The sequence below is a fragment of the Microcaecilia unicolor genome, chromosome 2 (genome assembly GCF_901765095.1).
Source record: "Microcaecilia unicolor chromosome 2, aMicUni1.1, whole genome shotgun sequence".
In the NCBI taxonomy this organism is placed as follows: domain Eukaryota; kingdom Metazoa; phylum Chordata; class Amphibia; order Gymnophiona; family Siphonopidae; genus Microcaecilia; species Microcaecilia unicolor.
In genome coordinates, this window is record NC_044032.1 from 562925181 (window position 1) to 562944232 (window position 19052).

Below are 19052 nucleotides of genomic sequence, written 5' to 3' on the forward strand. Positions count from 1 at the left end.
TTAGAAAAGGAAGTAACACGGGTTCGGCGAGAATATGGACGCCATCATACCATAGCACTAAAAGCCCAGCTTTTGGAACTGCAGCAAACCATGAATGAGAGGCTGCATAGCAGGGCACAAAAAAGTTATGCCTATTATAGATATCATTTATACAAGCATGCCAATAAAAGTGGAAGAATGTTGGCTAGATTAGCAAAACCTCGGCAAGGCCCCTATAAAATAAATACATTGTACTCACCTACAGGAACCTTGGAAAATGAGGATATCCAAATTAATAAAATCATGCATGAATACTATAAGAAATTGTATGCCATTCCAGATCCACCCCTGCTAGACAGTGAGATATATTTGGATGGGCAGGATCTTCCGCATATAGATACAAAGAGCCTAGACATGCTAAATGCTCCCATAACAGTAGAAGAAGTCTCATGGGCTATACAACAGGGGCCATTGGTGAAAGCTCCAGGCCTGGACGGGTATAGAGGAGAATTCTACAAACTATTAAAAGAAGAAATAATAGCACCTTTTACCTCAATGTTTAATACCATAGTGCAGGAGAAACAAATGCCCACCTCCTTAAGAACAGCACAGATCATAGTGATCCCGAAACCAGGGAGGGATATTCAGAAACCTGAATCTTATAGGCCAATATTGTTGCTTAATTATGAGGCTAAACTATTCGCTAAAGTCTTATCCAATCGCCTATCTCGAATACTGCCAGACATCATTGAGGAATCTCAGGTGGGATTTGTACAGGGCAGAACTATTACCAAAAACATTGGAGAAGACGTCCACACAAGCCATGCCGTCGGTATTAGTTAGTTTTGATGCCGAAAAGGCGTTTGACAGGGTAGTATGGGGCTTTCTGTTTGGAACTTTAGACATCTATGGTATAAAGGGATTGTTTCAAGAGGTGATTCGAGCTTTATACTATTTGCCACAAGCCCAGGTGTGGGTTAATGGTATTTTGTCTTCTCCCTTTCCCATATATCGGGGAACTAGGCAGGGCTGCCCACTGTCGCCCTTATTATTTGTTCTGACCCTAGATCCATTGATAAGAAATATCCAGCAGACACCCGATGTACAAGGTGTTCAGATGGGAACAGAAACTTTCAAAATAGCAGTGTTTGCTGATGATTTACTAGCCCACGTAATTTATCCAGAAGCATCACTGATGGCTCTCTTAGAGTGTATGACAGAATATGGCGACTTCTCTGGATTTAAGCTCAATTTAGAGAAGTCTGAAGTTTTGCAGAGGGAGGGAGACCAACTAAGAGATAGGCTGGGACGGTTACCGTTAAAGTGGGCAGAGGAATCTTTTAGGTATCTGGGAATTCGTCTGACAATGGACACCACCAAACTTTATAAAATCAATATAGAAAAGCAATTACAGGATACTAGACGCTCTTTTGAAAGATGGAACCATTTACCGATATCATTAATAGGTAGAATAAATCTATTTAAAATGATCATATTCCCAAGATGGCTCTACCTCTTGCAGGTACTGCCAATACATTTGATCAGTAAAGATTTACGACAGCTGAATAGGATCTGTAGGGGATTCCTATGGGGGGGGGGGGAGAAATCCAAAGTGTGCTTTGAATATTTGAATGATGGATGGGCACGGGGTGGGCTAGGATTACCTTGTATTAAACGATACAGTCAGGCATGCCTTCTGAGACATCTTAGGGATTGGCTGTTTAACACAAATCAATATACCCCACTTAGTTGGGAGCGGGCACTATTTAGGCCTTGGCATTTGAATTTCTTATTACAAGCAAAAACAAAAAGCTTACCACCTAGCATTCGGAACAGAGTATTGCTTCAACCTCTGAGAAGTGCTTGGAGATTTCTTATGCAGTCTTGGAAATATAACCCCAATGTTAGTGATCAGCTCCCATTGCTGGAGGGAATGGGGACTTTCCACCGGGGCTGGAGAAGAGTTTATTTGATAGATGGTCGGCACAGGAGATTACTTTGCTAGAACATTTAATGAATGAAGAGGGTGTTCTGTACAGTTTTCTGGACCTGCAGCAGAGATTCTCTTTAGCCACTAAAGATTATTACACATATTGACAGTTGCATCACTATTGGTTCAGTATGGACCAAGATGCACTAGGCACGAGGTTGGGCTCCAGGCTTCAAGATTTTTTGAAAGGGGATGCACAGGGACAGGTGTCAATATCGAGTTTACATAAAATATTGGAGTCCCTTAGCCCCCCCCGGTGCCTATGAGATACTTGAAAAGACATGGAGCAAAGACTTGGGCTATAAGCTGAAAGCAATAAATTTTGCAAAATTGATAAAAGATATACCAAGACAAGTGAGAGGGGCGGAGCTGCAGGAGAGTCAATACAGGGTAATTCACAGGGGGTACATATCACAATCACAAGCAGTAAGGGCAGGATGGATATCAGATAATAACACTTTTTTGCATGCATTTTGGCGATGTGATCGAATGGAAAATGTTACAGAAATATCTTGAACAACTATTGGGACATAGACTGCTTCCCTCCTGGAGGGAGTGCTTTTGAATAAAAGCAATGCTTATGGGATCTCAGACAAAAATCAGGAGTTATTCTTGTGTAAGGCCCATGCAGTGGGGAAAAATGTATACTCAGACATTGGCTGCAAGCTGAGCCACCCTCCTTTTGGTACTGGAGAAATAGGTTCCATGAGCTAATGCTCTGGGAGGCCAGGGAGGCTTATGGTAACCCAAAGAAAAGAAAGATCTTTGTTATTATATGATCTAAATATTTATAAAATATCTCCGACAAGGCTAGAAGTGCAGTGCTTAACAAATTGGATACGTCCTAGATAGTGAGACATCCAGCAGATATTTGCTCCGGATTTTGGACTGGTTAAGATTGTAAGCTCTTTGAGCAGGGACTGTCTTTCTTCTATGTTTGTGCAGCGCTGCATACGCTTTGTAGCGCTATAGAAATGCTAAATAGTAGTAGTAGTAGTAGTAGTAGTAGTAGTAGTTAAGACCTGTAATAGATATTGCTAGTATAATTGCCATGAAATAAGTAGATAAAGGTAAAGGAGTAAAATAAGGGGGAGGTTGGGGGGGGGAAGGGGAAGGAAAGTATGTAAAATAATGATGATGATGTTAGACTAGATGCATATGTACAATTAATGACATGACTTAATGTTTACAAAATGTTTGACTTTATTGATTTTGTTTGACGTGATACATCATCAATAAAAAAATGTTGAAATATAACGATTGTTGTTGGATACCGTCTATCTTCCAAACTATGTGCAAGGCTCTTGGCCTGTGTTTTAAAGTCTTCCTTATTTGTGCAATTTCTCCTATATCGTAAGAATCGTGAATATGGGAGACTATTTCTTAAATTCTTAGGATAGCAACTTTGATACTGCAGTAGTGTGTTCCTATCTGTTGTTTTTTTAAAAACCGTGGAGAGGCATAATCGAATGGGGGGCGCCCAAGTTTTCCTGAGCCAAGGGACGGGGAAACCCATATTATCGAAACAAGATGGGCGTCCATCTTTCGTTTCGATAATATGGTCGAGGACGCCCAAATCTCAACATTTAAGTTGACCTTAGAGATGGTTGTCCCCGGTTTTTGGCGATAATGGAAGCCGAGGACGCCCATCTCAAAAACGACCAAATCCAACTCATTTGGTCATGGGAGGAGCCAGCATTCGTAGTGCACTGGTCCCCCTGACATGCCAGGACACCAACCGGGCACCCTAGGGGGCACTTTAGTGGACTAACTGATGCACTAACTGAACGGAAAAAGCCCTTCCGTTACCGATCCCTTAGCGATTTGGAAAGGAACGGGCATGTATGAAGGAAATCGCATGCAAATGAGCTGCTCACTGTTAGATCATTTGCACGCGATTTCCTTTCTAAGGAAGGGAAGCCAGTGCAGAGCAGCCAATTGTTATGCGTGGCTGCTCTGCCCCTACCAAAGACGGCTTCATACACGCAGACAAGCTGCGTGTATAATTGCCATTTACAACCTTAGAAAAATACAAGTCCAGGTCAAAACGTCCAAGTGCTTGTCAGGGACGTTTTTTTTTTTTTTTTAGAGTATGGGTGAAGGACGTCCTTCGCTATACCTCTGTTCCTGCGATGGCAGTTGAGGACGTCCAAAATATGGATGTTTCTGTGAGAAGGACGTCTATGCCTGGATGTTTCTGTGAGAAGGATGTCAATGCCTGCTATGCCTCTGACACCCCCTTTATTTATTTGGATTTTGGATCACAAGTAGCAGCAGTGGGATTTGAACTGGCCACCTCTGGATTACAAGACTAGTGCTCTAACCACTAGGCCACATTTGGTCGTCCCTGGGGGGGGGGGGGGGCAGTTCAGGATGTCCAAAATGTTTGAAAGAAGGACGCCCACGCCTTCGCTATGCCTCTGCTGACACACGCATACCTCCCCTCCCAGGGACCTGCATACTGCTGCGACGGACCTGAGTATGACATTTCAGGCTTGCAAAAAAAAGTTTTTAAAGTTGTTTTTTTCAGGGTGGGAGGGGGTTAGCTACCACTGGAGGAGGAGTCAGGGGAGGTCATCCCCGATTCCTTCCGGTGGCCATCTGGGCAGTTTGCGCACCTTTTTGAGGCTTGGTCGTAAGAAAAAATGGACCAAGTAAAGTCGGCCAAGTGCTCATCAGGGACGCCCTTCTTTTTGCCATTATCGCTCGAGGACACCCATCTGTTAGGCACGCCCCAGTCCCGCCTTCACTACGCCTCCGACACACCCCCGGGAAGTTTGGTCGTCCCCGTAATGGGAAGCAGTTGGGGACGCCCAAAATCGGCTTTCGATTATGCCAATTTGGGCAACCCTGAGAGAAGGACGCCCATCTCCTGATTTGTGTCGAAAGATGGGTGCCCTTCTCTTTCATAGTAGATGACGGCAGAAAAAGACCTGCACGGTCCATCCAGTCTGCCCAACAAGATAAACTCACATGTGCCATTTTTTGTGTATACCTTACCTTGATTTGTACCTGTCTTTTTCAGGACACAGACTGTATAAGTCTGCCCAGCACTATCCGCGCCCCCCCAACCACCCACCCCGCCTCCCACCACCAGCTCTGGCACAGACTGAATAAGTCTGCCCAGCACTATCCCCTCCTTCCAACCACCAGCCCTGCCTCCCACCACTGGCTAAGCTTGATAGTCTTCCAATTCACACCTTCTGTCCGAATATTTACATCTAAAAAATGAATTTCATTCTCTGAACTTTCATAGGTGAATTGTATTCAGCCACTGTACAAACATTGATTAAAGCTTGTATTAGGTTGAGTGGAATAGTCCGTTGAATTGGTTAAAGGTATCTTTATGTGCTAATGTCACCATTAGTGTACAGCCATTAAAAACACTGCGTGAGCACTTACTGCCTTCCATTTTGTAGGTAGTAAGGGCTTACTTGATAATGCTGTGCTAATCAGTTAACATGCTGTAATGTAGATGCGCTGATTAGCACAGAGATGCCCACTCTTCACCCCCAGACACGGTCCCTCAACTAAAATATAATTTACAGTGGATGGGTAATGTCAGATTCAGGAATTTCCACAGGATACCTGGAAAGTCCATATTATGTCAGCTGGGGGTCAGTCTTATCAAGGAAGAGATTTTTTCAATAGCAAATAAGTGGGATAGAGCATAGAATAGCTTAGGGGCCAGAAAAAGCAGACATCCAATCTTCTGGGGAAAGCCCCTATGATGTCAGCCGGGGGGGGGGGGGGGGGTTGAGAAACAAGCAGACAGCCAATTAGCTGGGGAAAGCATCTATGATGTCAGCTGGGGAGGGCTTGCAGAATCAAGCAGATAGTCAGCTGGGGGAAAGTCCCTATGATGTCATCTGGGGGTGCAGAAACAAGAAGACAGCCAGTCGGCTGGGGCAAAGCCCCTATGATGTCAGCTAATGGGGCTTTCAGCAAGGAGGAGATTCCAAAGCGAAATCATCAGCGGCAGCCTGAGGGAAGGCAAGTAAACTGCAGGAGGAAGGTGGAGACAGCTACCGCCAGCTCAACATGGACGCCTGCAGTAGTTTCAGCTCCAGTGCATGCCATTTCCCATGCTAGGGAAAATAGTGATTATTTTTTAGCGTGTCGCTAACACGGCGGTAATTGGGCAGTACTGCACGCTACGTGATTACCACCAGATTAGCGCAAGTGCCCTTACCGCCATCTCAGTGGAAGGCAATAAGTGCTCCCCCTCGCATGGCCACGCATAAGATCAATCTTACCACACGGCCATGGCTATTTTCAGCATTTTTTACCTACTGCGGTAAAAAGGGCCACAGCGTGTGACAAAAATAACCCCCGTTACTAGCGCATGGCCCTTTTTACCACAGCTTAGTAAAAGGGCCCCATGGACACTTACCGAGATGTGCTAGGTGCTTTCTTTACCAAGCTGCTTGCTGAATTTACATGAATCTCATTTGCATGCGATTTTCTTTGTACATCGCTCGCTATTTCAAAATCAGTAACTTTTACCATGGATCTAAACGCACACAGTTTTTAACAGGGACTTTTGAGCTTTTGCCCCTCAGTTTCCTAAAAGCTACCAAGCATAGAACATAGTAAATGACAGATAAAGACCTGCATGGTTTATCCAGTCTGCCCAACAAAGTGTAGCGTGCACTCTCCACTCTGTGCAGGTCATTTGCCATGCATCACTTATTCATTTCTTAATCCTATTTGCAATTAGTTTTAGCATATTAACTTTTGATTTGACTTGGAATCTACATCTTGTTTATTTTGTTTGATGTATACAGAATCTTTTAGCTGAAAAGGTGGAACAACTAATGGAATGGAGTTCAAGGCGCTCTGTTATTCGTATGAATGGAGATAAATTCAGAAGGTTTGTGAAAGCACCACCTCGCAATTATTCAATGTTGGTAATGTTCACTGCTCTCCAGCCTCAAAGACAATGTTCTGTATGCAGGTAAGATTATGACACTCTTTAAATATCAAACATGAGTTTGCTTCTTAGCAAAATGATCTCTTTTGAGAACACAATATAGTAATAGAGGTTTATTTAATAAGCATAGAAACATGCCAAAATGAAAATATAATTTAAAAAGCATCTCACAAACCTGTTAAAGTTTAGAATATCCAGTTGTTAATCAACTGCAGTTCAGTCTTTCCTGCCAGATTTTAGTTTTTTTTAAAGTGATAACACATGTACATATTTATTGAATAGCTTGTAATCAATCTAAACTGCTAAGCAATGTTATTATTTTGCTCTAGTGTAATAATAAATTGTGAAGGCTTTTCCCATTTACCCAGTCAAACTGCTTACCTGGTATTTTAAAGTTTACAAAAATGATTTTCTTTTTAGTTCAAATAATTTTTATTGATTTCCATAAACACAAAATATTATATAATGAAAGAACATAACATCCCCAAACAGAATCATACCCCAACCGTTATGAACAGAGAACTATGAAGGAACACTGGGCAGTAAGCATCTCACCTATCACTGCCCAACCCTTCCTGCACCCATCCTGAGCAGAAATGTGAACCAGATGAGAGCAAAATGAAGAATGTATACAAAGTTTTCAAAAAGGCAGGCATTAATAACTGGACTATATAAAATACTTTGGTTTAAGGCAACAGGTCCACATAATGTTTGAGCGGAGACTGCACTCTCCTAAACTTGTCTACGAGTTCTTCTCTTTCAGCTAAGATATACTCGTATTTGTAAATAAAACATAATGAATTGCACCAGAAAAAGTATTTAAATTAGAAGTATGCCTTCAACATTTTCTGATCATCTGAGAAGCTACTGCAACCATATAGCAGTATAATTTCCATTGGTCCTGTTCGTCACTGCCATTTTGCAAATCAGGTGGTAAAAAGAGATTAGCAGAAGACAAAGAGCAGATCACATGTAACACCTCAACAATCTTTTGCCAAACTTGGCTCCAGAATTGAAAAACAAGAGGGCAGTAAAAAATTATATGGTTTATTGTTCCTGTAACTGAGCCACATTTCAAGCATAGCTTGGACACCTGTGTAGTCTTGATGGGGTCCATAGACTCCTGTGGACGATATAGAACATAGTGTGTCGATGAGACGCTGACTTCAAATATCTGATACATCAAGTCCACATATTAAACTACTGATCATCAGTAAATGACACACTCAGTTCTGTGTTCTACACGTCTCTCAAACCTGCAGAAGAGTGTAATTTAGGTTAAGAGTGCAGCTGTTTGTAGAGCGTTGATGCAGTGATACCAAGTTGTGTGTGATTTCACACAAACTGAAGAATAACAGGTATCTTAGGCAATTTGGCAAAAGCAAAAGTTTGCAAACAGAGCAAGTGTTTGAGCATGAGCCATTTAAAATAGTGAGAAAAGGGAACTCCTAATATGGACCTCAAGGCTGAGAAAATCACGAGCTTGTCATTTTGTAATAAAGCATTCAGAGACCATATACCACACATAATCTACTCCGTCCAGTAGATCTTCTTCTGAGCCAGGCGGAGATGAGGATTGTTCTATAATAGAATTATGCTGGAATCTCTGAATTTAATCTTGAACATATTGTCTAGAATAACCAGAGCTCCGAGTGTAGATTTGAAGATTAATTAGTTTTGAGCCTACCAGACAATGAGGCATATAAAAGAAAGCACAGCTTATAGCGTAAAACAGCAACTCTTTCAAGCAGGAGCCAAGCTAGGGCAGGGTTGTCTGTAACTTCTGAAAGCGAGAATGTAGCTTGTTGCAAAATAAATGCTGGATGGTAGTGAAAAAAATGAGGAAATTTAACCCCTCCAGATTCTCTACCACGTTGCAAAATAGGCAGTGCAATTCTAGGATGACAGCTGTTCTGTAGAAAATTCATTATCATTCTTTTTGAGTATAAAAAGATTAAGGGAACAATATTGGAAGCATACTTATGCGGCACATTAAAATAGGAGCAATTGACATCTTGAAAAGTTTTACTCTATCCCACCATGTGAGCATCAGTGGAGACCATCTAGAGCACAGATCATATACCTTTTACAGGAAGACTTTTTCATTTAAAGCAGTGGTATCAAGAAATGAGGGGATCAGTTTAATACTCAGATATTTCATTCATTTGATCTTCCATTGGAATGGAAAGGTTGCCACCAGTTCTTTGGTACAAACTGTGTGGGGTTTGGGGTTGTCTTCTCAGTTACAGGAATATATGAGGAGAGTCAGTTTATGGATGGTTGACAATGGTCTTGTGCTGAATTTAGCAAAGACAAAGGTTATGATTGTCGGCATATCTAAAGAAGATTTGTGGCCTGTAGTGCTTGTAATTGATGATGATCTACTTGAAGTGTGGAAAGAAATAAAATTGTTGGGTGTTTTGTGTGATTCCAAGCTCACTATGATGAAACAGGTAGATAATGTTACCGCATCAAATACAGATATTCCACCAGCAGACGAACTTGCCAAATACTTAAAAAAAAATTTGTCAACCTACGCAAATTCATGCCTCAGGAGAACACTAACCTTAATACCTTCCTCGATGAACTAGACTCACACTCAGGAGAATACCCAGCAGACCGAATCTGGTTAAATTTCACCCAGATCACAGACGAAACAGTTGCACAGATGACCAGTAAGCTATCCACTGCCTACTGTCAATTGGATGTATGTCTCAACTATTTAATGAAATCACCCCCCATCCGATTCATTGCAGATCTCACATCCCACCTAAATTACATGCTCCAACAAGGCCTATTCTCCAAGGACAAAGGCATCATCTCACACTGTTACCGAAAGACACCAAGAAGAAAACAAATGAAATCACCAACTATCGTCCTGTAGCATCCATCCTACTGACAACCAAACTGATGGAAGGCATTTTAGCCAAACAACTCACGGAATACATCAACAAATTCTCAATCCTGCATGAATCGTAATCTGGTTTCAGGTCCCTCCATAGTACAGAAACTGTACTAGTTACTCTCCTGGCCAAATTCAAGCAGGAAATTGCACTAGGTAAAAACTCCAATTCGAGTGCATTCAATATGGTAAACCACAATATATTACTAAGAATACTAGACAAGATAGGAATAGGAGGGAATATACTCAAATGGATCAAGAAATTCCTAACTGCAAGATCATATCAAGTAAGTCAAACTCAAACATTTCACCACCCTGGAAAACCAATTGCGGAGTACCACAGGGATCCCCCCTTCTCACCCATTCTATTCAAGCTAATGATGACCCGACTAGCCAAGTCAATTTCCAATCAAAGCCTTAACCCTTTTCTGTATGCAGACGATGTCACAATATATATACCTTTCAAATCGAACCCATTAGAAATCACCAGTGTAATAAAGAACAGCATAAGCATAATGGATTCTTGGACATCGGCATTCAAACCAAAACTCAACAAAGAAAAAACACACTGTCTCATTCTTTCATCCCAACATAGCACAAACCACCCCACAGCCATACATACCGAGGAATAAACTCTCCCAATATCAGACAACCTGAAAATCCTTGCCATTACCATAGACAACAACTTAACTCGAGAGAACCAAGCCACTGCCACTACAAAGAAAATGTTCCACACAATGTGGAAACCCAAACAGGTAAAACAATTCTTCCAAGGGAAATTTTTCGTAATATGAATCAAACACCTGAAACCAGCAGTGTTACAGCTGGGTGCAATTTTCTTTCTTAGATTTCCTTGTAAATGTGTGGTAAAATACCAATCCCTTAAATATGTTTTTTTTGAACCAGCTCAGCTAACAGCTTTTTCAGTGTCTAGACAAAATAAGGAAACTTGAAAATGTCATCTTCCCCTTAGATATAGAAAATTTATAACACCGAATAGTGTAACCTGTAAACTTCTCAAATTAATGTTCTTAGAAATGTATTTCTGTTTGAATAATTCCACTTTCTGTCACCTTGAATCCCATATTGTGGACTTGAGTGGGGATTTCAATTTAATATTTTTTTTTCTTTTCATTTCAATTAGTTACTACTTAAATTTGAATATATGATGTGAAATGTATCACTTTTCAAACAAGTTGAATACTTGAATATATGTGTAAAATTGTTATAAATAAAATAAAAAAAAAAATATGATTCAAACAATGGTATTAACCCACATAGATTATTGCAATGGAATATATGCGGGATGCAAAGAACAGATCTTAAGGAAACTTCAGACCACTCAGAACATGGCTGCCAGGCTCATTTACGGAAAAACAAGATTTGAAAGCACAAAACCCTTTCGCGAGAAACTGCACTGGCTATCTATCAAAGAATGTATTGCCTTCAAGATTTGTACTTTGGTTCACAAAATAATCCATGGCTTAGCTCCGGGCTACATGACTGAACTAATTGACTTACCAATTAGAAACACAATTGAATCAGCAAGAATGTATCTAAACCTTCACTTCCCAAGGTGCAAGGGCTTGAAGTATAAATCAACATATGTGTCCAGCTTTTCCTACATATGCACAAAGCTCTGGAATACATTACTGAAAGATCTAAAAACAATGAATAACTATCTAAACTTCTGAAACAAACTAAAGACTCCCCTTTTCAAAAAGGCATACCCCACAGAACAGACATACTAATGAAACACAACAATTAAACTAGGAAATGGACAATACCCAATTCCTTGCCGCATATCCCACTCTTGCAATCTGCATGGGACAAACCACCCCAATTCTAATTAATTGAACTAACCACTCTATATTGTTCACACCGGAGTCTGTAACCACCTCTCCGGAACTATGTAAGCCACATTGAGCTTACAAATAGGTGGGAAAATGTGGGATACAAATGTAATAAATAAATAAATAATGTGATTCAATCTGCTTTTTTTTTCATGTGATTCAATTTGCTTTTTTTTTTTTTCAGTTACACCTGTTGTGTATGTTGTGGTCAGTGTTACTGAGATCTGATTGCTGATGTGTAGTACAGGCCATTGTTTTGAGTAAATTGGACTACTGCAGTGTCCTGCACCTGGGACTATCGAGTGCTCGATGCAAGCCATTGCAGATTGTCCAAAATGTAGAGGCCAGATTGGTGGCTGGATTTCGAAGACCGCTCATATGTCTCCAGTATTAAGACAGCTCCATTGGCTGCCAGTGTTCTGTAGTACAATCACTGATTCATCAAGTGGAATATTCTCAAACACCACAGTATTTTAAAGATGTTGTTTGTGTATATCGCTCGGAAGGTGTAATACGTTTATCTGTAGTCGCAGTGGTTCATTATGCAGATACACGAGTATCAGCCCTTTCCATTGCTGGTGTTTTCCTTGGAATGAGCTGTCTGGCCAAATACGCTTATGTGCAAATAGACTGAACTTTAGAAAATGACTTAAGACACACGTTTGTTGCAGTATTTAAAAAAAAATGTCTGTCTAATGAATTTGTAGAAGGTGGAGCAGTATTGAAGTTTAATTTGAATGTATTATAGCTGCATGTTTTATGTTTTTACTAGTAAGAAAGGCCTGTTTCTCAATCAAATGAAACAGGCGCTAGCAAGGGTTTTATCTATTTGTGTTTGTTTTGACCTGAACTGTTTTAATATACGTTTGTTTGTTTTTTTTATTGATAGTTTGTGTTTGAGTGGAGTTCCTAAGTGTTGTACATCATTGTTCTATTGACAGAGGAGGGGTAGTTGTTTGTGTAGTTATTGGCTTTTTCAGGGTGTGTGCATATGATTCAGACAGTAACTGTGTATGTGATAGTTAGATTCTGTGTGTGTGTTTCTGACAGTGACAGTGGTGGAGGTAGGTTTGATGAACTGTGATGGTGCATGAGTGTGTGTGTGTGTGACAGTTACCTTGTGGGGGGGTGGGGGTGGGGTTGGGGAGCTGTGTGTGTTGTGTGTCACAGAGAGAGATTGTGTGTTTATGTGTAAGTGAGACGGGAGGGTTTTTGAGAGGGTGGTACAGTTTTTTTTCTCTGTCAGAATGAGAGAGGGGGGTGGGGTGATGGGTGTGGTGAAATGGTCTGTGTCGGTGTTGGGCTTGTATTGGGGTTCCGAAGTGTTCATCATTTGTGTTGTATTCTCCAAGGAGGGGTCAGTGTGTGTGTCTATGAGACAGACAGTGATTGTGTATGTGAGAGAGCTATTGTGTGTGTGACAGTGCCAGAGGTGAGGGTTACATTTTTTTTCTCTGTCAGAATGACAGAGGTGGGGGGGAGGTTTTAGATGTTGCATGAGTGTATGTGTGAGTCAGTAATTGTGTGTGTGTGTGTTGTGTGTCACAGAGAGAGATCGTGTGTGTATGTGTGAGACAGGGGAGGTTTTCTGACGGGGTGTTACATTTTTTTTCTCTGTCAATGACAGAGGGAGGGAGTTTTAGATGTTGCATGAGTGTGTGTGTGTGAGCCAGTAATTGTGTGTGTGTGTGTGGGGTGGGGAACTGTGTGTGTTGTGTGTCACAGAGAGTAGTATGTGTGAGACAGGGGAGGTTTTCTGATAGTGTGTTACTTTTTTTTTTCTCTGTCAGAATGCTGCTGTTGCTTGGGCTCTCTGGATGATGTCATCCGAGGCTTCAGTCCCAGGCACAGCCAATCAGAATGGAGGCACGGACCCAGGCAGCTTCATGGAATGTTCATGGTGCAAATTATTATATAGGATTGTGTATATATTTCTGTAAACCGCCTAGGTGGGGTATAAGTATTTTTAAAATAAATAACTCCCAGATTCTATAAATGGCTACTAAAGTTCTTGCACAAATCTGCAAGCGTAGCCAATTTGTGTGCGCAACTTAATTGTTTAACAAGCTAATCAGCTCCTTTAAGTGGCCACTAACAAGCAATTAGCACTAATTGGCACTAATTAACAATTTACACATGCAACTTTCTAAGCATATTCTGTAAAGTGGTGCACATAAATTCCAATGCGCGGATCACAAAAGGGGCATGGCCATGGGGGGGGGGGGGGGTCATGGGTATGTTGAGTGTTACAGAATATGCCCGATCTGCACGTAAATAAGACATGGACATTTACACCAGGTTTTAGTTGACATAAATGGCTGTGCATAAATTTTAGTCACGATATGGCTGCTATGCATATTTATAAACCGCATCTGACTTTATGCGTGGTTTATAGAATAATGCAAAGTGCATTTTTTAGGCACCAATTTTTTTGGTGCCATATATAGAATCTGGCCCTATGCGGCATCAGTTCTGATTTAGATCAATTAATCTTATAACCGGACAAACTTCCAAAATTGTCAATTAAAATAAGGAAGGGGAGGAATAGTGGACTCTGGGTGTATGAAATAGAGAAGAGCATCATCTGCATATACAGAGAGTTTAGATGTTTTCTCCCCATTGGTAATGCCCTCCATAAGTATACTTATACTTACTTTGATGTAAAGCACAGAGCAGTCAAATGCCTTCTCAGCGTCTAGAGAAACCAAGAAGGCAGGTTTGTCAAGGTCATGTACCATATGTAGGAGGTGAATGCATAAGCATGTGTTGTTAGAGAACAGTCTACCCTTAATAATCTCTGACTGATCAGGGTGAATAAAATATTGCAAGAGCATAAGGAGACGACTAGCTAGTACTTTAGTGTAGAGCTTAGCAACTACTTACATGGGATCACAGCTGGGCTTGAGCAGTACTAAGGTAAGAGCCTCCATAGTAAAACCTTCCATGTGTCCCTGCTCTAAGAAATTAGTAAAATGGATATGTAGTTTTGGCAGTAGAGGAGTCTGGGAAGCTCAGTAAAACTCTGCAGTATAGCCCTCTGTACTAGCGGGTTTATTACACTGAAGGATTTAAGTTCATCTGTAAGATCTTGTAATCTAATAGGGGCATCTAGGTTTTCTCTGTCCTGCATGAAAAGCGTAGTACCCATTGTAGAGTAAAAAAATTTAGCATATGCTGAATTTGACATTACATAAGTAATGCCACATTGGGAAAAGACCAAGGGTCCATCGAGCCCAGCATCCTGTCCACAACAGCGGCCAATCCAGGCCAAGGGCACCTGGCAAGCTTCCCAAACGTACAAACATTCTATACATGTTATTCCCGGAATTGTGGATTTTTCCCAAGTCCATTTAGTAGCAGTTTATGGACATGTACATTCAGATTGATGAAGGTGATTTAAAACTCATAGAAGTAATCATTGATTTGTGCTTGTTTATAGAATGTACCATTTTCCTATGTTTCCTGACTTTCAAGTATTTGGGAAGCACACTCTCAGTCTTATTGCTAGATTCTTAGTAAGAGGCTTGTTGAATATGGAACTCCTTGCCAGCAATTGTACTCATGATTGATTATATTGAAATTTAAGTCTCATTTGTGTTTAAAGCGTGAGATTATCCCACTTTCCCTTGAAGAGCCTTTTCTAGACTTTGGGTTTCATGTTCTAAAGACTGTGTCTCTTTCTGCTTCTGTTTAGTTTTGTTTGCATTGTATGCAATAATATCCCCACAAATGGTCGCCTTAAAGGCATCCCATCTGACCACTTCAGATATGGGGACTGCTTAATTTAATGAAAAATATTACTCGCTTTTAGCTTAAATATATGTGATGAACTGAGGGTTTTGTAGCAAACTATTGTTAAATGGCCATAGAGTCCGAGGAGTATCTTGACTATTGCTTTACCAACCAACTGGATTAAATCTTTAGTGGTCAAAAAGAAATCTGTTCTAGAGAAGGATTGATGGACCAGTGATTGAAATGTAAACTCTTGACCATCAGGGTTCATAATTCTCCATGGGTCAACCAGCCCTATTGGAATGAGATAGGTATTTATATCTTGTGGGTAGAAAGAGGCCTGTTTCCTTGGTTCACAATCTAGCCACAGTTCTTGGACTTGATCAATGTCTCCTGCTATAATCAGGGAAGTTTGGACCCTTTTCACCAAGGAAGTTTGATAACAGGAGATGGCATGATGTTACAAGGTTGAAGCCAATCTCCACGCACTCCACTCAAGGAGGTTTTAATTCTCCCCAGTACAGCCACCACCATCCTGGAACACCCAAAACAATGAAATTGATAGGGCAACAAACTTCGCCTACCTGTTTCAGCTCATGTAATGAGCCAAGTAAGCTCATGCCATCACCTGTTATCAAGTCTCCTTGGTTTCAACCACTAAAGCAGCGGAGTGAAAGAATGTGGATGATTTGCCATTATGAGCATACATATTAGTTAGTGTGAATGCTTTCCTGTTCAATGAGACGGTAATCAAAACGCACTTCCCATGTGTCATTACAAATCATAGAAACCTGGGACCGAGATCTGAATATTAGCAGTTTTATTTATTAAAATGTCCATCCCAGTATTTTAGAGACTGTTGAAGCAAAGAAACATTGACAGACCCACCCAACCATATTGCAGTTTAAGAGATTCATTATGGTATAAAGGTGTCTCTTGAAGGCATTGTGTCTGCTAAGCTGAGTGGGTGTCCTCCAACTGCATTGCTACCAGTAGAAGGTGGTGCTTCAATATTGTGTTTTCAATCTCTAGGGGCAGGCAGGTTCCCTGGAGTCTTGCAGAACTTGTCTGTCTTTCACTATTGAAAATGTGACAGTGAAACAGCACTTCCCACTGGCAGGACTATAGATGGAGGACTCCCGATCAGCTTAGAGGGAACAGGGCCTGAAGGAGGCCTATATCCACTTGTGACTTTTAAAGAAATTCAAGACCTTTTTACATTTTAGGGATGTTAAGACTGTTCACACACCAAGAATAAAGTCTGAACCTACCCATAAAGAATAAAAAATACAATTGCCATCAAGGTCTCAGGAACCAGAAAACAAAACAGACGAACCTGATGTTAATAAACAGAGCCCAGTATAGAAGATACCAACATTTGCTGCCCTGGACTACCCACCCTTGAAAACCTGTCCCAGCCCCCCTTCCACCCTTGAAAACCTGTCCCAGTCCCCTTCCCCAACTTGTATACTGTCCGCAGTCATACATCAACCAAACACACCAAATTCATCCACCCACCAGACATGCTCGCATTTACAGTCTCCTGCCATGAGGACAAAAAAATACTAAGAACGTTCTGCTGTATTAAACATTCAACAGAAAGTAAGTTCAGAGAAAAACACTGTGTATGTGATTTACATAATAAGATGAGTAAAGCTAATATCAGTAACAAGATAACCAGTAGATCCTTCCTGTACAAAATGTAAATGGAACTTGTCATCCATAGTCCAGTCCCGACTCAAGTGTACCTTTGTCAGTCTGCAGTAAATTTCCCAAGGCCCTCAAAATTCTGAATGTGATTATGAAACGTAACCCGGAATCTTGCCAGGTAGAACATTCCATTTTAGGCTCCCAGAGTTTTCAACTGCGGTCTACATACTAGCAGTTGTTTGCGCTTTTAAGCCTTTGTCAGCATAAGATCAGGTAAGATGAGCAATTTGGCATCTTGCCAGCACAGATCAGTTTGCTTCTCTCTTTAGTAATGCTTGAGTGTACTGTAGCACCTTAAAAATAAAAGGTCATGGTCCATGCTCCACAATCAGCCTGTTGTGCAAAGGTCTGTGTAACATGAAGCTCCAATAACTGTGGTATCTTGGTTATGATAAAGTCAATAGGTTTTGCCCCTTCCACTCCTACAGGCAAACCAATGATATCCACAAATTACACCTTCTACTCTTGTTATTTCTGTCTTCTAGTTCTCTTTGAATTTGAGTAATTAGTTTGCAGTCTCTCTGTATCTTTAGGAGGTCTCCTTCCATGTCTAGCACTCTGCCTTCCAAGTATGGTAGATTTTCTCTGCAAGCTTGAAATTACATTTCAGTATTAGCCACTTCAACCCGAAGGCCCGTATATTCACTGTGCTCTCCTGCATCAGGGATTTCAGTTGCCTGAGCTGTTGAATTATTGGGTCCACCAGCTACTGATATTCACAGGTCGCACTGTTTCCTTTAAGCTGAGTGGGAGTTCTTCAACCACACTGCTGCCAATGGAGGGTTTTGTTTCAATATTGTATTTTCAATTGCTAGCGACAGGCATGTCCTCTAGAATCCTTCAGAACTTGAAGTCTTGTGAGGCCGCTTGAAGTCTCGGCAGTCATTTTAAACAAGTGACGGCAACGACACGGATCAGCAGCAGTGGGCAGGAAAGAGTGGGGATCTTTCCTGCCCCAAACCAGGCCACTGGACCACCAGGGTGATTTCAGGTATGTGCGGGGAGGGAAAGCATAGGTCAGTTCTATTGTGTGGCTCTGTGGGAAACCCGCAGGATCTGAGTCTATCCCCATGGGATCCCTGTGAACCTCAGGCCATCTCCTTAGACCTAAAGGGGATACCCGTGGGATTCCTATGGTACCCACTCCCGTGCAGCTGTCTAGGCCCAACCCCGGCAATTCCATTTGCCCAGTACCCTCCTTTCGAAGGTGCTGCCTGGAAAGGGATCCTGGATTGTACAAGCTATACAAAGACTACACAACACACAACTTTTATTGGTGATACCTGTGGCTGTAGCTTTTTTGGATACACAAATGATTTTCATTACAAATCATAGAAATGTGGGTACCTGAGCCAAACTACGCCAACTGGTTCAATCAATAACATACCAAGATCATACCACAAGGCTGAATATTCTTAGGCACCTCTTGCGGGATGCCCTGCCACTCAGCAAGGAGTCCATCCAAGGCTCAGGTATCCCAGCTGCATCCATCACAGGCACAGTGATCCCAGCTGCACCAAAATGTCATTACACATAATCCATGCAACATCAGTAAACCAGGTTTGAGCACACCCACCACAAGCTTAGCTTAATTATTTGTAACTTGCCCCAGGCAACCCTCACCCAGCTGTGTCCAGTTGTGTTGAGCCAGCGTTGACACAGGTTCTATTCTGGAATTGCTTGCAATTCATTGTTGACCAGTAAGATCCAATGTCAGGCAGTCATCTTCCCAGGAACCCCCTAATTGCATTGCCTAAATTGAGATCTGCCACATTTACTTTTTTATGATCATGCCTCAAATATTATACAACCTGCAAAATTGAAAAGAGGGGTGAAAACTGAACCATGTAGTACCCGAAGATTGGAGGGTGGCTAATGTAATGCTGATTTTTAAAAAGGGTTCCAAGGGTGATCCAAGAAATTATAGACTGGTAAACCTGATGTCCATGCCAG

At 41.4% G+C, this 19052-nt stretch overlaps 1 protein-coding gene across 1 annotated transcript in view; it reads left to right on the top strand.

The window, feature by feature from the left end:
• TUSC3 (tumor suppressor candidate 3) overlaps positions 1-19052 on the top strand; it is a 180313-nt gene that overhangs the window by 38254 nt on the left and 123007 nt on the right. The window contains exon 2 of the mRNA XM_030191432.1: positions 6757-6926. Within this exon, the coding sequence (XP_030047292.1) occupies positions 6757-6926 (170 nt within the window). The remainder of the gene's footprint in view (positions 1-6756; positions 6927-19052) is intronic.